Genomic DNA, 23,648 nt, shown 5'->3' with positions numbered 1-23,648 from the left:
ACCATCCAGTGTTTTACTACTCTCCTGGTAAGAAACTTTTTCCTAATATCTAACCTAAACTTCCCTTGCTGCATCCTGAGACCATTGATCCTTGTTCTGTCATCTGCCACGACTGAGAACAGTCTATCTCCATCCTCTTTTAAACCCCACTTCAGGTAGTTGAAGGCTGCTATTAAATCCCACCTCAGTCTTCTCTTCTCCAGACTAAATAAGCCCAATTCCTTCAGTCTCTCCTCAAAAGTCAGGTACCCCAGCCCCCTAATCATTTTTGTTGCCTTGTGTTGGACTCTCTCCAATGTGTCCACAACCTTTCTGTAGTGCGGAGCCCAAAACTGGACACAGAAGGTGAACAGCCAACTGCGGCAGCAAAACAGGTTAGGGACTGTTAAGAAAACTGGATGTGTATAAGTCCATGGCACTGGACAGGATGCACCCAGGGGTGCTGAGGGAGTTGGCTGATATGATTGCAGAGCCACTGGCCATCACTGAAAACTCATGGCAATCGGGAGAGGTCCCGGACAATTGGAAAAGGGCAGATATAGTGCCCATATTTAAAAAAGGGAAAAAAGAGGGTCCAGAGAACTACAGATCCGTCAGCCTCACTTCAGTTGACGGAAAAATCATGGAGCAGATCCTTAAGGAATCCATTGCTACTGTGCTGTCATTCAAAGATGGTGCAGTAACACCCTGTACTGTGCCATATGCACTGCTCATAGTTACTTTTAGGCACATGATTGGCGTAGTGACATGCTTTAACAGGGGAGCATATTGCTATGGTGACATAGCTATGGCATCATGGTTTGTGAACACCAATGCTATGTCACTGTACCGCTTTGCTACAGCAACATAACATCACATGTAGACGAACCCAGTGATTAAGTCCACTGCACAGTAAAGCATCTTGTGTAGATGCAACCAGTAAGTTTAAAGCTAACCAAAGGAAGTTCTTTTTCATGCAGCATGTAGTTACAGTGTCGAACTCCTTGCCACCAGGTGTTGTGGAAGCTGACAGTTCAGCCAGTTTAAAAAAAAAGATTGGACTCATTCTTGGAGGAAAGGAGCACCAGTAGCTATTGAGCACAGGAGTTAGGGATACAGCCTCTGGACAGTAAATGCTGGAGCTGGCAAGTACGAGAGGCACAGTGGAAAAAACCTGGTCAGACCCAGTTCACTTGCCCTTTCAGCATCCATTTTATGCTACTGTGTGACACAGGATGATGGGCAAGATGGATCTATGGTCTGACCCAGTAAATGACAGTTCTTATGTTCTAGATCTCACTGGTGCTGCCTTCTAATGATTGTTTTAAAGAAGAAAAAGAGTTTTCTGCCCAGCCTGGAGCTAGCTGGGACCTGTCCCTGATCAGGAAGGTTCCTGGCCAGCCCAGGGCTGCTCAGGGAAGTCTTCATGTGCAGCCCGGACCTGGCTGGGAACTGCCCAAAGCAGGACTGTCCCCAGCCACCTCCAGGCTGCAGGTACAGACTTCACTGCACAGTTCAGGGCTTTCCAGGAACTGTCTCGGTCAGGGGCAGGTCCCAGCCCTGCAGATTTTTCCCAGCCCTGTGCCCCAATAGGGCAGTCAAGGTCCAGGGCTTGGAAAGAGTTGCAGGAGAGGGGCAGGTCCCAGCCCCCTGCCCCAATCCACTGGTGGAGCAGCTAGCAGCAAACCTCCAGATGGGGGGGAAATCCCCTCCCAGCCAGGGGCTCACTGTTTACCACCACCAGCAGATCATAGATTCATAGAGCTGCCAGATAGACTTTCACAATAGGGGAACTGATGGACTATGAAAACAGGCAAAGAAAGCAATTAAGTAGTGGACACAAAATAGAGTTGAGGAATCAGTTTAGTGTGTGGATAAATGAAAAAAAGAAAGACCTAGGTAGGCGGGAAGGATGGCATGAAAGAAGAGAAGAACCAGTCTGGGAAAAGGAGAAAAGAGAAGGGAGCTAGTAGGTGAGCAGAGGTCAAGAAAGAAGTAGGATTAAGGGGAAACAAAAGACAATATCTGCAGACAAGAAAGGAAAAATCAAACTCTGAGAAAAGACAGGTTTAGGTTATAGTGACTCTCTTGTAAGAAGGATAGATAGACCAGTCTAAAGGAAGGCTGGGAGAATGAGAAGGATGTGGAAAGATACAAGATGTGGAATTACAGGTGATGGGAGAAGCAAGAGTCGAGTAATTGCTCTTCACATAGGACCAAATGATATGAGCCAGTACTTGTTAACAAGGATCAGGAATGACTCTTCTAGGCTGGGGGAGTTGCTGAAAGAGGTAGAAGCTCAAGTGATATTCAGTGAGATAGAACAAGATAATGAAAATTAATGAATGGCCCAAGGACTGGTGCAGTTGGAAAGGCTATGGGATGTTTGATTATTAGCAGGCATTAATGGATAGAAGGCTTTTCTCCAGGGCTGGGCTCCACTTCAGTAAGTAAGAAATAGTCTTCTAAGATGACAGTGGCCCAACTGATAAGAAAACAATTAGGAGCTCAGGGGAGAAGGCTGGGAAGAACCCTCAAAATCTCCACCCTGGAAAATGGAAAATGAGGCAATAGGGAAATTGGATAAATGAGGAAGAGGCCAGGGAGAGAAGCATACCAAGAAAGGGGGAGAGAAACGGAAGGCAGACAGGTATTTCAGGCATACATATATAAACTAGGAAGTTAGGTGAGGTTAAGAGGAAACAACAGCAAAGTTTGTACATCAGTGAAAGGAGTCTGGGCACTAAAATGGAGGAACTGGAACTCCTGGTGTGGGACATGAAACCAGACATTATCAGAGAAACAGAAACATGGTGAAGTAGTAGCCTATAGGAAGTTAAAGGAGCTTGGTTTGTCTAGCTCAGCCAAATCAAGGTTGAGAAGGGATATGATTACCTTTTCGCAATACATTCATGGGGTGGCTACTGGGGAAGGAGATGAGTTATTTAAGTTGAAGAACATCATCAGCATGAGATCAAATGACTATAAATTGGTTGAGGACAAACTTAGACTCAACACAAGTTAATTTCTAATGGTTTGAGGAGTCAAGAGGGTTAACCCTGTCTGACCCCTCCGCACAACAGCACCCTGTTTTGCCAGTGCATAGCCCCTACATGAAGTGCTGCCACCAACCAGGCTCTCCCAACCTCTCCCATCCACACTGCTGCAGACAGAGCTGCTGCAAGGAAGGTGCTGGATGCAGGGGGGTGGGAGGCAGGGATTTGAGACACTACCGTGTTTCCCTCTAGAATGCTTTATAGGCTTGGGGGTTTGGTTTGCATTCTCTGCCTTCCTCTGAAGAACTGGACACTGATTACAGCTAAAGGTGGGAGTGGGGACGGGGGCGGTCTTGTTCTCTCACTTGTATTTAGAAACCTCCCAGGTATCTAGCTAGAAAGTTGTGCTTCTGTCCAGGATCAAATGAAAAGTCAGAATTAGGGTCAGGAAAGAACTTTTCCCCCAGACCAGATTGGGAAGCACTAGGGGAGTTTTGCCTTTCTCTCCTGTGTGAGGCATGATTTTTGGGGATCTTCTGAGAATAAACTTACCAACTGCGTCTCTGCCACAGCAGTGGCAGGGCATTGACAGTGCCTGGGTCCCCTCCCTGGACACACAGTAGGTGTTTTCTCTTTGTGCAGTGCTTTGTGATTGTCAGATGAGAAGGGCTGGAGTGGATGATTTGAGGGACTCTGGATAAATGGTTGTCTGCAAAGGCAGGGACTGGACCAAATGGCTTGAGAGGCCTTTCCCAGTCCCATACTCCTATTTCTGAGTCAGCACTGCCAACATTATATCAGAATTAGTAGGAGAGTCACTGTCTTTCACCCAAACAGTTATGCTGAGATTCTGGCTGTCCTACCTCTAGCTCTGTGAGCTGGGGGGAGGTGCCCTGGTCAGTGCTTCAGTCAGTTCCCCTGTCTGTGGAATAGGGACAGTGAGCTTTACTCACCTTTCCAAAGCCTGCTGATTCTTGAGATGTATTTGCAGTGGCCATTAAAGATGTTGGGGCCCTTTTCACAACGCCTGGGGTTCTTACCCTTGTGATCTGGCCAGATTCCAGCATAGATTACACTCTGCCATCTGAAATCCTCCTGGGGCTGTGTCCAAGGATGGGAATGTTCTTGTCTTGCTGACACCATTGTAATGGCTGCAGTTATCATTCCCCTCCCTTCCCAGCTGGAAGCATTCCCATGGTGGGTGACACAAGATTTTCCCCCAATATATTTAAACTGCAGTGACATTTCACAGATGGTCATATAGCATTTATTGCAGTGGCTGACACTGGACTGATTTTATTTTAACATTTAAGTGGTTGGAATATGCAGTACATTCTCCCCACGTCGTTACCGGGTTGCTTATATTCTTGATTGGTTGAAATCCTTTTGCAAGACTCTCTAGCCATAACTCAGGGAGGACAGTGTCAACAGGGTTGACTTGAACTCCTTCTCTGGTGTGGAGCCTTCTTATGGAGGAGGTTGCTGTATGCAACTACAGTGTGTGTGTAGAGGGGGGTTCAGTCTCCTCTAGCCAGGGAGCTGGGGGCATGGCTGGGAATCTGCAGGGACACAGGCATGAGTGTCCCTGCTCCTCCCCACCAGGGCACTGGTATCCTTTTTACTCAGCGGCTGTTGTAATGGCTAAGCTCCAGTTACATTCACAGGGCCAGATCCCTTGCTAGTGTAAATCAGTGTAGCTTTGCTGACCATTGGCTTTAAAGGAGTTAGGTCAATTTCCACCATCTGATGACTTAGACTCTCCATTCTCCTGCAACCCCCACTCCCTGCCTTAATTTTTGTCAAGAAAGGTTTCACAAGAGCCTCTGTACATCTGTTATGCTGTCATTACAGGAAAGGGGTTTCAGAGCACTCTGCCTGTGAGGTTAGCTAGCCAACTGGTGCTCTAGTGCTGCCAGGGTGGGAAGACATCTCCCCCACTGCTGGTTTGGAGCGTGCAGAGCAGGGTGTGGGGGAGATCAGCCTTGCAGTTGGGACACCAAGTGCTGATGCTTCCTCTTTCTTCTGCCTCCCTTGTTACTCAGAATGGAGAAATCACCATGCTGGGAGAGATCACTCATCTGCAGGGCATCATTGATGACCTGGTGGTGCTGACAGCAGAACCACACAAACTGCCTCCAGCCAGTGAGCAGGTGAGAGGCTGCGCAGGGAGAAGGAGAAGAGGGGGATAAGGCGAAATGGATGCATCAGGGGCCAGGGAGGAGGGGAAGGCTTGCAGAAGGACTGGCACTATTTCCAGTGGAGAACAGCAGGCACTGAGGGCACTTGCCCTGACACTAGTGGCAGATTTCACTGGAGGGGAACGAAAACACTTAATAAACCAGCACGTAACCCAGCCCTGCCACCTTCTTCCTGCAGGTGATCAAAGATCTGAAAGGCTCTGACTACAGCTGGTCCTACCAGACTCCACCATCCTCTCCCAGCAGTTCTGGCTCTCGCAAGTCAAGTATGTGCAGGTATGTACAATGTGGCTGGTAGGAAGTTTAGCACAATGGACAAGCCAGACTTCAGCTGGGACATAGCAGGGCCAGTTCTCAGCAAGCATGCTGAGGATGTGGGCAAAGGGGGCCCTGCTTTTAGCAAGAGGCTTTATATTCTGGTTCTCAAGGTTGCAGCTAAAGAGACATTCATTGCTACTTGTCTAGAAGGGCTGGGCACAGAGTGCAGGGTGCTGGCTGTGGAGAGCTGGCTGCTAATCTTAGCACTGGTCCTGAGTGACCTTAGGCAAATCACTGAATTTCTCTGTGCCTCAGTTAACTCCTCTGGTGAATGAGGCTCATGATGCTTTGAGCTGCATGGCTGGCAAGTGCTAAATGTCTATAAACCTCAAAGTGTATGAATTCTCAGCTGGGACCTCAGCAGCATAGAAGAACTGGCTTCCATTTAGCTCTCCATACACAGGAAGAAAAAGGCATGTTTCTAAATGTGCCTAAGAATATAGATGTGGAGCAGATGCTAATTAATCATTAGAGCATTGTGCTGAAGATTACCAACAGATCCATATCAATGGCATGGGATTTAATCCTCTATGAGATACCATGCTTTTTATAATCAGTACTTTTCATATCCATCCCATTTAGGGTCACTCCAAAGGAGATGCATTGCAAAAATCTTAAGAGCCTCAGAGAGGGTTTTCTGAAATGCTCTGGGATCAAATAATATAGTTAAAAATTAGTTGAACCTCCCTATATCCCTTCTGGTCCTTGCTCCTCTGTCTTGTGAAGTGTGTGATTACCCCATATCCACCATATCCACCCCTGGAAAGTATGTAGGCTCAGAGACAGGATAAGCGCCCCTGTGAAAAGCCCTACAGTGATGATTTGCAACCTTGAGATCCTTTCATGTGTACCATGGGGTGCCATGCACTGTGATGTGTGCAAACATGATTCACAGGGGATACCCATGGATTTCAGTTAGAAATCCATAGTGTTAGAAACATTCTGACTCGTGGTCTTTCTGAGTTCCTTGGCAATAGAAGAACTGCTCTTCTATTTTTCCATAGCCAAAAAACAAGAGACAACTAAGAGCTGTGATTTTCCGAGAGTGTCTGAAGTCTAACAAAGAGGGTCTTGAATTTTAAAAGTGTGAAAATCACTGCCCTAGAGTCTGCACCCCACTCCCGCCTTCTCCCATATATGGAATTTGCCTTGCAAATCTCCTTTTGCCACCCAACTGTGCTCCAGAATCTCATCTGTCTTTAGAATATAGTTTCCCATCCTCATGGTTGCAAAGAAAAACCTGAAAGCATGAGTGGAGTGTTTGTAGATAGTCTGAAACAATAGCTCAGAGCGATGTGGGATGGCCTCCTTCATCCCGCCTGGGTATTACCCTGGATGTTGAAGATGAGTATCTGCAACACAGTAAAGCCTGGAAATGTGAAACCAGCCAATAGTGAGAAGAGATGCATTATTGATCTGGGGCAGGACTGCTGTTCCAGTTCTAGTGCTTGTTTTCATACTGGATTCAATAGAAACCCTCCTTTTCCAATAAAGCTGAAACCACTGCAGAACTCCCCCCAGGCTGCCACAGAATGTGCCACAGAATCTAAGTCTAGTCTGCATGGCAAAGGTTGCCAGGGGACCTCCAGTCCTGCCAGCAAAACTCTGAGTGCCTGAACACTCTAAGCCCCTCTGCAGCAGCAGGACCCGCAGCTCTGCCAGCAGAGTTACATCACCTCTGCCCAGTAGGGTAAGGTTTCTACCATTGCCTAGGAACTAGCTGAAGGCACATGCAGACACACCTGCGCCTCCTGCCCACTGCCATGGTCCTTTTGGAAGCTGATGCCATCGCAGAGGGAGTTTGGTGCTCTAGTGACACAGCTTGTGTAGGGGAGCTGAGTAGCTCACAGATCATATTTTATCTGCTGGTTTGGCAGGGGTGGATGCTGGATTTTGTCACACCTTCCTACTGCCAGAGCAGGTAACTCTGGGTATGGCATAGACAGGAGAAAGTCTGAGTCTCTTTGAGACCTTGTCTATGGTTCTGTGCAGTGATGATCCCAGACACAACAGTGGTGGGGCTGGTGCTGTACTCTGATAGGGTCCATAATAAGAACAGACCATATATATTGGGGCCATTTGTTGCTTTAGAATGAAGCGAAGCTGGTTCTCTCTCAGTGTACAGAGACTCCAGCCTGTGCTAAAGGGCTGTGAAGGAGGAGATGGGGTTTGCTGTGGCTATGGCACACCAGCCAATTTGCCCAGATGTTAGGAAAGGTTTAGGCCCTGGGTGTTCAATCCATTGTGCCTCAGTTTCCCCATGTGTGAACCTGGAATTAATGCCACCTAGTAGAGTACTGTGAGATCTGTGGAGGAACCGTGTCCTGGGTGCCCATCTGACTGACTCACTGGGCATTCTGTGGTGCCTCCATCACCCCCAGCTCTGCCCTTTGCCTCTTCCCCCTGGGCCATGATGTCCCAACTGGCCAGGGCCAGGGAGGGGGCAACAGTCTGTTCCATCTAGCAGAGCGGTAGGAACCCATGGCAGGGGCTGTGCATGCTGCATGGAGGCAGAGCCTGGCCTGCCTTGCAGCCCGATGTGAATGAGCGTGACTCCTTCCCCACCCTCCCTCCCTGACTGACACTCTGTTCTGTAACTCAGTTCCTCTCGTGGATGAAGTCGTGTGATGGACCTTTGTCTTAAACTGTCTTTTCCTTCCTTTGCCCTCCTTGCACCCCCTCTCGCCCTGATAACATGCATCGTCTCTCCTGATTGCTGCTTTCCTCCCCCTGCCCATCCTCCCTGCTCATCCCCCTCCCCCACTTGCTCCCTCCACCGCCACCCCTCAGCAGTGTTAACAGTACAAAGGGTGGCACCTCTTGGCCTGGAGGGTCTCAAACATGCTCACCAAGTCCCACCTATCGCTACCGCAGCCTGGCGCAGCCGGTCAATGCCAACACCCGCCTGTCCAGCGTCTCCTCCCATGACTCCGGCTTCATCTCCCAGGATGCCATGTACTCCAAGCCGCCTTCTCCAATGCCTTCTGACATCACCAGTCAGGTAAGGGTGGGAATGGCCTTAAGAGGGTGCTCTTGACAGGCCAAGATGTGGTGCCTGAACTCATCCAAGCTCCACCAAGTGAATGTCCTCCACATTCTGTAGATTCAGGTTGAAAAGCAAGGGGAAAGCCAGGGTTCATGGGAGCCATGACATATACCATGTGATCACACCCATCAGAAAAGCAGTGTGGCACACTATTGCTTTTGTGAGCAGGCTGTCTAATGGCACTTCCCATTGTGTGTGAGATGACATGGCTGCCCTCCAAAAATATGGAGGCATTGTGGGCAAGGCACAGTGCATCAGCCAGGCTCCATGCACAGCCCCAGTCATGTCTGTGGAACTGGCCCTAACAGCTTTGCGCTTCTGAGCAGGGGCAGGAACATACAGGGTGAATGGACTAAACCAATGTCACTAACATGGGACAGCTTTACTGCACGTGTGGTGGGGGGGTGCAGAGGGCAGGAGCATTTAGGTTAGAACCTGTGTTGAAGTGATTGAGGCAGACTGATGTCTGGTAGCATGTCTTGCCCCAGGGATTACTGACAGGGGTAGAGAGGCAGGCATTGCCTGCTTTCGTTCAAATGGCCTCTTTTTCTACCTATGTAGAATCATTGCAATGTGCAGAGGGCCTAGTGAGGAACCTGAGGCCAAGGGTACTCATGACATCCTGGGTTGTCTCTCAGAAATCTTGGGCTTGTCCAAGCAGGTAGAATGCTGTAGATGTTGCAATGTGGGAGGAGGGCCCAGGAACAGGGACGTTATTTTAGTTATGATCCACTTCCCCTTGCTCAGGAGGGTCTCTGTAAGGTTGGAGGCTCCAGCAATCTGCTGCTGCAGCCTGGTGCCGAGGGTGTGGGAAAGGGTCCTGTGAATGATCCACAGCTTATGGGTGCTGTACAGGTGCCCACTGTCAGTGCTCTGTTTGTGTCCTTTTGCCTTGATCTGTGAGCAATGCAGCAACGGGCAAGGAGGGTGGAGTACAAGGTGTGTTACTTCTCTGCGCTTGTGTCGGATGCAAAGGCGGATAGTTGTAGATGTGGAATGTGTACCTGGAATGTAGGTATGGGTATTGTATGAGTTACGGGGGGAGTGTATATGGTGTGTGTGCATATGTGTATGCAATATGCATCTGGTGTGTGGTATCATTATGTAGGAAGTGTGAGGTTTGTATGCTGTGTGTATGCAGAGTGTGCATACAGTACAGGGTGTGTGGAGGGTAGGCAACAACATGCACATGTGCTAGAGTATATTTATAATATTGGGGGGAAGATGTGGTGGGGTGGGGTGGGGTGTATGAAGAGAGTACACTGCAGTGTGTGTGTGTGTGTGTGTGTGTGTGATTATAGAATAAGGGTTGGATGGGACCTCATGGGTGTATTGCAACTTCCAGGGACCCTTCTCCAGCCCCACTGCTGTAGGTTTACCAGTGAGTAAAAGCCAAATAGAAACCAAATAGCCTTTATTCACTGTCACTTACCGGGTCAGTCCAACCAACAGAGGGAATACTTGCCAGTGTCCTGAAAACATACGGCTTTATATATTTATTCATCTTTGAATTGTCCAATCACAACACATGGATGCACAGAGCTAGATATTATTCCTTTCTCTTGACTGAACATAGCGTGGGATAGACAACTGAGGTCACTCATAGCTGGAGAGCACCTGTAGGAGGATACTAGGGGAGCTGAGTTGCACTCATGCCACAGCTCTCTGTTGTGTGCTCCATCCTGCTACTACAGCATTAGGCACTTCACAAGAAATGGAAGGGGTTGATGTGGGAGGTACAGGGTGGGTGACTGCTCCTGAGAAGTCCATGTGCAGTAGGCAGGCCTAGGGGTTGGTATGTGTAGCAGATGTGTGTTACCTGGGGTCAGAAGGCTGTGCCTAAGAAGTGGGGGTGATGTACATGTGTTGGAGATTATTGCATTGTTGGTAGCTGTACAGATTATGTGTGGTATGAGTGTGGCACACTGTGTGGCTGGTGACATCCGCAGGGTATATGTGTCTGCATTTGTGTGTGCACAGTATAGGGCTGCCTGTATCTAACACCACGCATGGGTCTTCCCAGCTCTGCCTCTGCAGCTGGCACTGGTACTGAGGCTGCGTGTCTCATGCTTGGGTGTGCAGTTCTCTTTCATCTCCTGCTGCATGCCTTTGGCTTTTTAACCAGGTGTGTTCTCTCCCCTCTCTGTGTGTTCATTTGACTTGCTCCCGCTGATCGGACTTTGGGCATGGCAGAAGTCCTCCAGCTCCGCATCCTCCGAGGCCTCGGAAACCTGCCAGTCAGTTAGCGAATGCAGCTCCCCCACCTCGGTTAGTTCTAGCTCTACCGCAGGGGCGTGGTCAGGTGGTGAAAAGGTGAAGCCTTCATCAGCAAAGTCACTCTCTCTCTCTCATTTTCTCTCTTTCTCTCTCTCTGACTCCCTCTCGCTGTCCCCGGGGTGGTACGTTTCCCATGCAGATCCCCTGTTGGCAGTCTGTTCACATGATGCATGTACAAAGTACCCTGTGGGCCTCTTGAGAGATGTACCTCACATGCCATTAACTTCCCTCACCTCCCCCTCCATTGCCACTCAAGGGCTACCCCATCCATTGGTTGGCCTGGCAGTCTAACCTTGGCGTGAACCTGGCTGTCCCTCTCCCCATTACCTACCCTGCTACTCAGGCCCACACATGTTGACACAGGAATTGTATGTCTGAGCCCCACACATGCTGTCCACAGTGGGTGAGACCTGGGCTTTGGGTTATCCTCCTGCCTCCCTTATTGCGTTACCATTGAAACCTATGAGTGTAGCTCATTTTGCCAGACTGAAGGAAACTCCAAAGGAAGCCTGAGGCTCTCTCCCTACGGGAGAGTCATGCAAATGTCAGATGTTGGGTTACATCTAACATACCTCTGCATGGGTTCGTGGTTTCATTCTCCCTGCCTGATATGCTTCCGAATTCTGTTTGTGGAGGACTCACACTTTACTCTGGCAGGTAACTCAGGGTTTTGCTGTGTTGCCAGCACTGAGTAGTTTTTAAAGAACCTGGCAATACCTTGCACGTGGTTGGTAGCCTGGTGATATTTTCCTCTGGCTAGGTGATGGGGCAGTGGGTTTTAGACTCATCTTACCCAACTGTAGGTCTTTACCCTGGGCTGTGTAGCCAGCAGCTGAGAAGGAAGGCAAAGGGAGATGCTCTGCTGTTGTGTTTTCAGTGCTGAATCCTAGCTGCCAGCCTCCCCGTCTCCCCTTGGGAGCTGCTCCAGTTCATGCAAAATGGGGGTTGAGCGAGGTAGGAGCGATTAGGGCTCAAGGCCACTTGGGTTCATGATTGATGGCTTGAATCCAACCTGGGCCTGTCTCTTCTATTCTCTGAGCAGCCCCAACACTTGCTGAGGAGCACCTGACCACAGCACTCAGTGCTGACCTACTGCCGCTCCAGTAGCCTCAGTCTGACAATTCCACTCCTGGGCCACTGGCCTCCAGGTCTGCTCACTCTTTGCTCCACCGCCTGAGGAATCACAGGTGTCCTCCCTCCAGCCCTTCCAGAGCTGTTCCTTGAGTTCATGGAGTTCATGGAGCAGAGCCTTCATGCCCTGCCTTGCCCTTCAGGATGGTAATGCCCCCTATCCCCTCATTCCCTTTCCCTGTCTTCTCTGGGCCCAGGGCCTGTGATTTTTCATGTCAGGTCCTCCTCATCCTGCCACTGCCTCTGCTGCTTGACATCCTTCACTGCTTATCTTGTCAGCTCACCAGTAATGAGTCCTGAGAGCATGTGTCACCTTCTCAGCAGATGCTGGCTAGAGACTTACATGAGCAAGAAGCTTTGTGCTTAGAGCACCATCAGCTGCCACAACAGAGAAGCACTGCTGTGTAGGCCTCATTCCAGCACTCATTGCACATCCCAGTCATCTTACCTCTCACCAGCCACCCACATTCCACAAGTGTCCTTCCTCCTTCACCTCCAGGACTTCCCCATAACCTTCCCTTACTTACATCTCCAGCCATCCGCAGCCTTACCTGCTGTCCTTCCTTCCCACCTCAGGCCCATACCTATCAGCTTAATTTGTCTTGCCATTGGCAAGTCATCAGTGAGAGGTCCACAAGCCAATCTTGTAGGGACAGGAAAGCTATGAAGGGCATGTGGGACCATGGCCACATATGGGGACCATGGGCATGTGGGACCATGGGCACAGCCCCAGTCTAGAAGGAAGGAGAGGAACAGCGCAGACTGTGCAGGGAGCAAAGATGCCATTTCACTGGGCATGCAGGGCCAGGATAGTGAGTGTGCTGATCACAGATGGGCCTCAAATCCTGAGGAGGAAAACATGACGGTGCAAGAAGGACCTGGTGGAGCAGACAGCAAATGGGTAAGGAGTGGAGTAGGAGGAGGCCTGAGGCTGGAGGGGTGCAGCACAGGGAGGCATGAGAAAGAAAGGGTTTGTATCTTCTCTACTTGGGGGGTTACTGGTAAAGTTTATCTATAGACCTTGGGCTGAATGGCCCATTCTGGCTCACTCTTCTGGCCCTTTGGGACCCCCTCCCATGAACTTCACCCCCAACACACACATGATCTTCATACTTTGCTAAGTGTCCTCAGAGAGAGGCCTCTGTAATCCACAAGGAAGAGAAAATAAAAGCCCCTGGTAGATGTTAATTTAATGGTGATGGGACCTGATCTCACATCCCAGCAATTGTGAGTCCTGTTGTGTCATATATGCATGGCTGGATAAGTAATTCTTAGGATCAGGGATCAGATCCACTTGCTGGTGCTTGTGGAACCCAGGCTTCCAATCCTGAGCTCCACATGCATTTGCTTTTGAAATGCTTTCAAAAGTTACACACAGTGCATCCATGCATGGGGCTGCCAGGGGCACAGCCAAGCATGTTCTGGGTCAGGGGAGCTCATTGATTCCCTGCTGCTCGGCAAACTCCAAGCTGTACACTCAGCAACCTCAATCAGGGCTGCACTGTGTACAGCTTTTAAGTTGTTGGTACACAGGGAGCCTAGGGTCAAGAGCCCAGCACTTGAAGACACCCCAGCCTAGTTTGAAAGCGTTGGCTGCCCTAGTCCCCTTGCTGACACTCAGCTGATTGTCAGCCTGGGGATTGGACCATGCCATCCATTCAGTTTAAGGCACCATCAAAGCCAGTCCCAAAGATAGTCCACATTATCTGTGGAACATCTTTGTGCCATGGTGCTCACCCATAGTCTGAGACTTGAGCGCTAGAAAAGCAGCCAGGACTCACTACAGTCTTCTAGCAGCTTCAGCAGGTCAGTTGCACTATAAATGTTAAACCAGCCACGGCCCAAAGAGAAAATGTTTCCGTAAAACTACCAGCCTGCTGAGCATGGCCACAGAACTGGTTTTGCCCTCACCACCTCCCATTCCTTTGGCCTTCCTCTCATTCTTTACTGGCCAACCAGTCACTCTGAACCAGCCATGAAATAATTTTCTCATCACCTTCAGAGCCCCCACAGCTCACATCTACCTCTCTGTTTCTTTCCGTTCTCACTGATCTATTGCTACCGTCTCTTTCCCCCACTCACAAGACTTAGTGCTTTAGCATGCTTCCCTTGCCTTTGCAGGATTGGTCTAAGGCCACTCCTTATGACCAACCAGCCGTGAACACCCTGCAGCGAAGGAAGGACCGTGTGGAGCACCTGCGGGACGCTGAAATGGGCTCAACCAGCATGGTGTATCCAGGAATTAGTGTGGAGGAAACACCAAGGCCCAGAATGTCTCCAGCTACCATCGCTGCCAAGGTAAGACCAGTTCCAGCTGCAGAGGGCCAGGGTGTGGGGAGGAGTGCCGGTGTAGAACAAACTCAGGGCCTCAGGTGTGGTGAGAGGGAGAACTGGCAACAGTGGATGCTGGGTTTGAGTCCTGCCCCCTGGAAGTTCACTTAACAGTTGTCACTTTTTGCCTTTTAGAGAAGGGTCCTTCATAGAACATGAATGTGTGGAATCGTCCCTGGGACCATGCAGCTCTCTTGTGGGGTGGTATCTGCTTAGAGCAGGGGTGGTCAAAATACATCCCACAGGCCAGATCCGTCCTGCAGAGGGACTTTCACCAGCCCATGGTGGGTTGGTCGAACCTGGCCCAGGTGTTGTCTGGCCCATGGTGCACACCCCGCTACCCCCAGGCGCACAGTAGGGCTGGGGTGGCTCTACCACTGGACTCCCATTTCTAGGTAGCCCAGGCAGTGGCAGCTTCTTTTAGCTGCTACCACCAGCCCCAGCCCCATGGAAACTGGTGGGAACCTGTGTGCACAGCCCCGACCCTGGCCCACCCCACGCCTGCTCCAGACCTGCTCTAGCCAGAGCAAACCAGCTTTGGACCAACCAGGATCTGTGCGTACAGCCCTGTTCCTGGCCCACCCTCCACCTGCTTCGGATTGGCCCATGAAGAGCAGTAATGGTAGCTGAACAGAAGCTGCTGCTAGGCATGGGGGAAAAGTGGCCACCCTTCCCCTCCCCCCATTGCTGCCTATGCCCTTCTTACTGTGGCTCCCTGGAACCTGCACCTGGGTTGACCTGGGGCTCCTCTCTGCTGCTGCCAGCACTGCCACCAGCACCTCCTCCGGACCACCCAGCAGGGCAGCAGTGGCAGTGGAGAGGAACCACAGAGCAGCTCAGGTGGCAGGCTCCAAGCGTCTGCAGCAAGAAGGGCCTGGCAGCAGCAAGGGGGGGTGCCCGCTTTTCCCCTGTACCCAGCATCAGTTTCTGCCCAGCCACCACTGCCACTGCTCATCATGGGTGGGTCTGTCTGGAGCAGACATGGTGTGGACCAGGGCTGGGGCTGTGCTCACAGGTCCTGGTCTGGTCTGGAGCTAATCCACTTCAGCAGACGCAGGTCCAGAGCAGGTGCGAAGCAGGCCGAGGCTGGAAATGGGGCTATGCATTTGGGTCCCAGTAGGTCCACAGCTGGTCTGTTCCAGCTGGGGCAAGTCCAGGGTGGGTGGGAGACGGGACTGTGCACTCAGATGCTGCTGAGCGCTAGTGGCAGGGAGGAGCTGCAGGGCCCATGGGCTCCAGGTTTTGTGAGCTGTTGTGAGGGTAGGGGGTGGGGTAGGGAGGTGTTGCTGACTGGCCTGCAACAGCTCCTCAAAACTGCCTATGTGGCTCACAGGCCCAAATTATTGCCCACCCCTTCCTAAGACGCTCCTGTAACATGCCATGAGGCCTATGTGCATACAGCCCCTCCCTGTGGTAATGCCCATAAGCACACAGTGAGATGCTGTGCTCTTCCAGTCTCTGGGTGGGAAGCAGCTGCCTGGAGTTGGGCCCCAGGACTTCTCCCAATGGCTGGAATCAGGCTCCTGAAGTCTCAGGACTTCACTCAGCTTATGGAGAAACTCCTTGGCTGACTCCCAGGATTTGTGGCAACCAGTGGTGGTGGCCAATCATGCTGAACAGTGGTGGGGATGCTCTGCTAGAGACCAGGCAATGAGGGGCTACTGCTCAGAGCTGAGCTGGTCTGTGATGGGCTCTATTCATCCTCCCTCAGCATGGTGAGGAGGTGTCTCCAGCTGCCAGTGACCTGGCCATGGTGCTGACCCGCGGCCTGAGCCTTGAACACCAGAAGAGCAGCCGGGACTCACTGCAGTATTCCAGTGGCTACAGCACACAGACCACCACCCCATCCTGCTCAGAAGACACCATCCCATCTCAAGGTAGTGGTACAAGAGATGGGGGTCATATGACTTCTTTCCCACGCTTGCACCCCCTCTGAATGGTGGGCTCAGGAGTTCCATCTATCACCCATGACATGAAATGAGTCATGGGACCAGAGCCCTGCAGCTGAATCCTCACAGTGTTGGCAGGCTGTGACCACCAGGTGAAGCTATTAGGCTCATGTGGAGAAAAAGAACCAGGAACTGCTGGGTGGCTTCAGGGCAAGATCCAGCTGCTAGGGAGTCAAGTGTGGGCAAGGGGGATGGAGCAAGGAATTTCCATCATGCTGCAGGGGAGAGCTGAGCTGGGGAGTGCAGCACAGAGGGATGTGATGGAGCAGGGCATTCCCATAGTGGTGAGGGACAGGGCTGGGCTGAGGAAGCAGGATGCTCCTGTCCTGGTTCCAGAGAGAGCTGAACTGAAAAGTGCTCCCGTAATGCCATGGGGCAGGGCTGAGCTATGGAGTGGGGTGCAGGGGATGTGAGGGAACAGGCTGGTCCTCTTGTGTCCCAAGGTTGACCTGGGGAGCGGAGCACAGGGAGACATGAGGGGACAGTGCTGAACTGAGGAGTGGAGAGCAGGCAGTTGTAGAGGAGCAGAGAGGTCCCATAACACTGTGAGGTATTTTCTATTGAAATGATTGCAAATAACATTGACAAATCAGACCCTACTTCCTCTTTAAAACCTGCAGATCAAAAATGACTTCAGCTTTTGGGCCAAAAAATCACCTTTTTCCAGTTTCCCCTCCCACTCCAGCATGTACAGCGGTTTAGGGAGCTGGCAGGGGAGTGGGGGATGCTGTGTTCTGGTTACATGCACACCATGGCTGCAGTGTGGTGTGGCTTGGTTGCACCATGCTTGTGCTGTGTGATTTTGGTCTTCAGCCTTACATTTTGCTCAGTTCTGTCTTCTATTTGATTTGTGTTGCACATAGTGGATGGGCGTGCTGTTTTCTGACTGTGGGATGTATTGCTTATCATGTCTCATGCAATTTGATTATTCTGTTTTGCTTGTTGCTTTATATGTTGTGCATTATAGTCCATTGTATGATTTACTGGCAGTACTGAAATTTGTTTCCAGTTCATCTGAGGTGACTGTACTGTGCTTTTTATTTAAATCATGCGGGGTGTGAATGTTCTGTAGTGTGATGGTGTGGTGATGTGTTTTGACTGCAGTGTGAGCAATGTCTGTATGGTGCTGGATGAGGCACAATTGTACTGAGTTTTCCATATATTGTGTGGCACGGTGAAAACTTTTTGACCTGTTGGCAACACACCGTGTTGTTTGTATTTGTGTTTTGGGCTGGGTAGTTGCTGTAGTTGTTTGTATGGTGATGCAGGCTGTGTGAATATCGTGGTTATATTGTGCACAGTGCACACTCTGTTCTTACTGTAGCTGGTGATGGATGATTTGACTGCTGTGTTTAGTAGATGGCTCTTTTAGATGGGTGGAGTTGTGCTGATTGCAGGTGCTACCATTTTGTCTATGTGAGGTGCTTATGTTATGTGTAACGTTGTGGTTGTGCGGGGCCTGTAGCTTATGTTGAGTGTAGGTGCTAATGATGTGGCTATTTGATATGGCTGTGGGGTGTTCAGTATGGCTGTGTGGTGTTGCTATGAGACATGGGATGCATCTGTAGTCCCATGATGTGGCTGTGCGGCCAGGCTGACCCTGTGTGTTGCCTCCCAGGCTCAGATTACGACTGCTACTCAGTGAATGGCGATGTGGAGTGCGACAGCCAGAGTGAGTTTGACAAATCCTCCACCATCCCACGCAACAGCAACATTGCCCAGAACTACCGCCGCATGATCCAGACCAAGCGCCCTGCCTCTACTGCTGGTCTACCCACTGGGACCAACCTGCCAGCTGGTGCCACCCCTGGAGTGGCAACTATCCGGCGCACACCCTCCACAAAGCCTTCAGTGCGCCGCACCCTCTCCAATGCTGGCCCCATCCCCATCCGGCCCCCCATTGTCCCAGTGAAGACCCCAACAGTGCCCGACTCCCCTAGTTACACTGGACCCACCAGAGTGGGCAGCGAGGAGTGCGTTTTCTATACTGACGATGCCTCACCAAATGCCATAGACTTTGCCAAAGCCTCACCCAAGAGGCTGAGCCTCCCCAACACAGCCTGGGGCAGTAATGTCATGGAGATATCAGTATACCCGGGTGCTGGGCAGCACCTCTCTGCTGAGGAAGAGGAGGACCAGCAGCTGGCTGCCAATCGGCACAGCTTGGTGGAGAAGATTGGTGAGCTGGTGGCCAGCGCGCATGCCTTGGGTGAAGGCCAGTTCCCTTTCCCCACTGCACTCTCTGTGCCTGGCCCTGGAGAGGAGACACCCACTCCACCCCCAGCTGCCTCCAGTGACCCACCTGCTGAAGACATGCTGGTTGCCATCCGGCGTGGGGTGCGTCTGCGCAGAACCATCACCAACGACAGATCCGCCCCGCGGATATTGTGATAAATTCCCCCCACTCTCCCACTCACCACAGCCCGTGGGAAGATATTGAACACAGGGTCAGGACTGAGAAAGCAAGCCGTGCTGAAGAAACATCAATCCAGTAAAAAACCACAAAGGCAAAGCCACTTTATGGAGATAGAGACAGAGTCTAGATTTAAATGGAAACTAAAAGCCTTCGCTAACAAACTCACAAGGGCATAGCCTAAGCGCTGAACTGGTTTGGGAGCCTATTTTATACTTTATTTCTCCCCTGCTCCTCCTAGACTCCCCAGCTCTTTCCCACACCTCACTTCCCAGCCTTGAAAGACTCCTCGCTACCAGCCAGCAGGCAGCGGTGAAAGGGGAGGGACTTGAGTCTGGACTGGAATCAGCAGCTACATCATAAGCATAAGAAACACACGCACACATATATACACACACACAAAAAGTCAAGGACTGTTGGCTGCTGTTCCCCAGTGAACCCACCTCCCTCCTTTTCCCCTGGACAAGGATGCACTGTTAGTCCTGTGCTGAACATCATAACATCTGCTTCTTTCTTTCTTTTTTTTCTTTCTTCTTGCTCTCGTTTTCATATCAGCTGGGTTGGAAAAGCTTCCTGCAACAGCAGAGAAGTGGCTGGGGTCATGGCAATGGGCTTCATCAGAGAAGACCTGGAATATATGGCCCTGTCTCCTGAGGTATTTTTGGTGTAATTTGCTTGCCAATATGCCTCTGCTATCTAAACCCTGGAAGGGCCTATGTGAGTATGCCCTGGAGAGCAGGATTTGGGGGCCTGATCTCCATAGTGTTCTACAGAAAACTCAGGACTGTCTCAAGATACAGATTCTCTTCTTCAGCAGGCTCTTCTCTTCTTGGTTAGCACCATACAACATGTCCAGATATTGGGTGAGATTACTTTTAGAGCACTTGCTTAGAGACCCACACAAGGAGGGAAGGCAGGGACAGCTCAGTGACCCCTCAGTACCCAGAGTTCAGCACCAGCAGAGAGGTGGCAGTGTAAAGGCACCAGCTTGCTCATGTTTCCCTGAGGACAGGAGAGATGTATCTGTCATGTAGTTCTGGCTGCAGTAGGCTTCCACTTGGTGTGTGACAGAGGTGCCTATGGATTGGTGTGCACAGGACTAAGATGTGTGTATAGCTGGGGTGCAGGCCTTGGTGTCCCAATGAGGGAAGACTGTGTGAAAATGGAGATGTCCATTGGGAGGTTCATCTCTTGGTGTGCCCTGGCTGGGTGTTTTTACAAGGGAGGAGAGCTGTAGATGCATGCAGTTAATGCACCTGTCCACGCTTACTCCTGTTCACCTCCACTGACAGCTGTAGCTAGGAGAGGAGCAAAATCATGGAACATTCACAGTTTGTATGCAGTGGTTTAACTTCAGGACATCATACTGTTCAAGACTACAGAAGACCCCTGGAGCTGGAGTCTGTCCCAGTGACTTGCTTTGTGACTCAGAGTCTCATCCTTGGTGTCAGACTGGGAAAGGCAGTGGTTTGGGATGTGGCCCAGGTACCATTCTATTCCCAAATTGAGAAGATTGCATGGTTGATTGTTCTCTGAGCTGAGAGCAGTCTCAGCCCTTGCTCAGGATCCATTTCTCCCCTGCCTTTCCAGACTCATATCCAGTAGCATGATATTTTCCTCATAGGGTGAAGTACCACACAGGAAACAACAAGGTGGCAAAGTCAGACCTGCCTTTTCTTCTTCTTAAAATTAGGAGGAACTGCCTGAGGAAGACCTAGACCCAGAAGAAGGGAGCAGAGCTCAAGAGTTGGCTTGCTGGCACTAGTGACAGTTCTGCCTAAGTAAAGCCTTGCGGGTGTTGCTGGAAAAATCGATGTCCTGGCTCACTCTTCCTTGTCAGTACCCCTGTGGCTAATAGCCATGAACATCCCAATAAGCACGTCTCACTGGATTCTCCCAGTGCTGTCTTTACACCAGGGTCAAGCTGATAGAGTGCTAGGCTCCATTCCCAGAATGCAGTGGCCGTGGCAGTATCCCTGTCCTCTTAAATGGCTTCTGAGCTTAAGACAGTCATGCCATGGGAGCATTTATCTGGAAGTGGCTGGAGGGTGCAGGGACAGCTTGAGGGATGGGGAGCCAGTGTTGTGTTGAAAATCTTTTCTCTCACACATCTCCCTCACTGCTTAAAAGCAGGGCTTTGAAGGACATGCTGACTGGATAAATATGATAGGAACAGGAAAGGAGAGCACCTCTCTCCAGTCCATCCCCCTTCCCTAAGTACCTTGTAACAGGCATGCCAAAGGAAGGGGAGCACTCTTCCCCTCCTTGATACTTACAGCACTATTCCAAGACTCCAGCCTTGGGGGCGTTTCTGGGTGCTCAAGTATGTGTCTGCCTCTTGCCCTTCCCTCCCTGGCCCTGCTCTCCCCTAAGCCTGCAAAGTCTGTGCTGGCAAATGGAATGTGACATGGGTGAAGAGAAGGGATTCCTGGCAAACCGGGTAGGGTGACTGGAGGGGAAGGAGCTGGGGTATCCACTACAGTCAGAGGAAATGATGTAGTGACTTGGATGTGGCCCTGTGGTCCTGTAGGTTTTGGTTAAACATGAAGGAAAATGGGCTTTCCTTGCATCTGATTGGATAGGAATGGCTATTACCAAACCAGCTGGCTGGAGACTGGCTTAATTACGATTGATTGAGAGTTGGTCTGATCTACTCCCCCCACCCTTCATTATCCTGAACCTTTAGTTAGCTAAAAACATCAGGTTATGCAGGGGGATCACTGGCCTTATCCCAGGATCCCTCTAAGTGGCTGGTAATTTGGAGGAATCCTGCATCACTATAGGTGCTACTGCAGCAGGTAGAGACAAAGAGAGGACCCCACTGGGCTATAATACTGTGGGAGCTGCACAAGATGCATTTTCACTGGATAAGCATGGCAGATAGTGGGGATACTGCAGGGAAGGGAGGTCCTGCATAGACAGTAGACCTTGTATGGCCATTACAGCCCAGGTTCATTCTTGGTGGAGATCCACTGGTTTCAATGGAGTCATTCCTTAGGCAGGTATGGTCTCCCTTGATTTCAGTGGATCTGCATCATAGCTGGCTTAGACCCACCGATTTCAGTGGTTTCACTGGAAGTGATTTTTCCAGTTCTTCCTATGATTTTGGTCTTGGTCACTCACCTTTCCAGAGTAGTTAGCCTTTAGCATGTCATGTGTCTCACAGTGCAGGGGTTGGGTCCCATTTGCCATCTTCATGTTCTCTTTCACAAGCACTTCAGCCAAGCAAGTCCCACATTCCTCTGAAGCAGGAGATGTACAAGGGGTGGGGAAAGGATGGGAGGAATTCCCTGGAGAATAAATTCCAAGCAAGAAGCAATGTGCCTTCATCCCTACTATGAAAGGGAAAGGCAGTTTTTCAGGGACAGTTATGTGAATTCAAGAAGTAGTTCCCCTGTGGGGGCGGGCACAGTCTTCAGCCAGCCTTTGATATATTAGTTTCATTTTGGGGGGTAGATTAAGAAAGCCTTTAAGAAAGCACAACCTTTCCTCCCTTTCTCTCTCTCTCTCTCTCTCTCTCTTCCCCACCCCTCCCCTGCTCTTTCTCCACGCTTATGCATTCACAAAGCACAGCAGCTCATGATGTTGTACATAGCTCCAAACAATGGACCCACCCTTCTTGCCTTCCAGCCCAGATGTGTGTATGTGTGTGTGTCGCATTGCAACCCTGTTACTCTTATACTGTCTTAGTAATAATGATTTAGTTATAACCTCTCTCCGTCCCGTCATTCCCAACCTCCTTCTTGTGACCCGAGATGATGATGGCGCGTGACAAATGTTTGGGTTCGGGGTTTTTTTTTTTTGGTTATTTTTTTTTTCACTTTGTACAGAGAAAAAAAAATCCTTTAAAAAAACCGTCTTTCAACTGAAGTAATTTTCTGGTGCTGTTGTTAACTTGTCCTTTTTTAATTTATTTCCCTGCCCAGTGCTCCTGTCTCTCTCCCGCTGCTCCCTTTCCCCAACTTCCCTTTTCTTTTCTTTCTTCTTTTTTTTTTGAGAATTATCCTGTCCCCTGCCCCACCCTTGATTTAAATAGTCACTGCTACAAGTAACGAATGCACTGTGAAGATTCCAGTATTAATAAAAGTTGTACTGTAATTAATAGCATGGGCTCCCACCTGCGTTCTTATTTCTCAGCAATTCCTTGGGCTGGCTTGTGCCTGGCCTACAGGCCTTCCTCACTATAAATGGCAGGCATCCATCAGAGCACTGCAAGACATTGGCTTAGTTTGTCTTTGGAGTCACATTTTCTTAAAAAAGGGCAATGTCTTTCTATGGCCCATAAATCAGTGTAAATGCTTAACTATCAGTAGTCTTCTGAGCATCTGTGCCATGCTCACCATGCTGCAATGAATATGGATCATGTGTTGGAGTGTTTCAGGGGCTTGTGATATGTCCTGTAGAGCAGCAGGCTTTTTTTTCGTCTCAAGAGAGGCACTTGTTCAGCCATGTCTGGTGAATATTAAAATAACTGGGTTGTAGCAAGTTAGCAGTGAGATGTGTTAGCAGAGGCATGTGGAGGAACATGTACCCAGGATCATCTGCACCCCCACACTCTCCCCTCTGATCAGAGATGCCCAAGTTGGAGGGAAAGCAAAAATCACTCAGCCTAGCTGTCTACAGCACCACAAACCTGCCATGATCATAGAATCATAGAAGTAGGGTCAGAAGGGACCTTATAGATCTTCAAGTCCGACCCCCCACCTGAGCAGGAGAAAAACTGGGCTCTAATGACTCCAACCAGGTAGGCATCAAGCCTCTTCTTAAAGACCCCCAGGGTAGGAGCCAGCACCACTTCCCTTGGAAGTTGGTTCCAGATCCTAGCCGCCCTGACCGCGAAGTAGTTCTTATGGATGTCTAATCTAAACCTACTCTCCAACAACTTGTGGCCATTATTCCTTGTTATGCCAGGGGGCGCTAGGGGAAACAAGGTCTCTCCCAAACCCTTCTGGTCCCCGCTAGTGAGTTTATAGACAGTCACCAGGTCCCCCCATAGCCTTCTCTTGTGAA

General features: G+C 50.3%; 1 protein-coding gene across 1 annotated transcript in view; it reads left to right on the top strand.

Moving 5' to 3' along the window:
• Positions 1 to 22,742, top strand: part of MTSS1L (MTSS1L, I-BAR domain containing) — a 140,701-nt gene extending 117,959 nt beyond the window's left edge. Inside the window, exons 10-16 of the mRNA XM_019505826.1 lie at positions 5,018 to 5,125; positions 5,352 to 5,449; positions 8,282 to 8,492; positions 10,731 to 10,805; positions 14,067 to 14,243; positions 15,988 to 16,153; positions 17,844 to 22,742. Coding sequence (XP_019361371.1) covers positions 5,018 to 5,125; positions 5,352 to 5,449; positions 8,282 to 8,492; positions 10,731 to 10,805; positions 14,067 to 14,243; positions 15,988 to 16,153; positions 17,844 to 18,616 — 1,608 coding nt within the window. The 3' untranslated portion in view covers positions 18,617 to 22,742. The remainder of the gene's footprint in view (positions 1 to 5,017; positions 5,126 to 5,351; positions 5,450 to 8,281; positions 8,493 to 10,730; positions 10,806 to 14,066; positions 14,244 to 15,987; positions 16,154 to 17,843) is intronic.
• Positions 22,743 to 23,648: the final 906 nt, after the last annotated feature.

This window comes from Gavialis gangeticus, unplaced genomic scaffold, assembly GCF_001723915.1.
Source record: "Gavialis gangeticus isolate Ggan-Ray unplaced genomic scaffold, GavGan_comp1, whole genome shotgun sequence".
NCBI lineage: Eukaryota > Metazoa > Chordata > Crocodylia > Gavialidae > Gavialis > Gavialis gangeticus.
The sequence above is the reverse complement of the archived record's forward strand: the minus strand, read 5'-3'. Positions and strand labels throughout refer to the sequence as shown.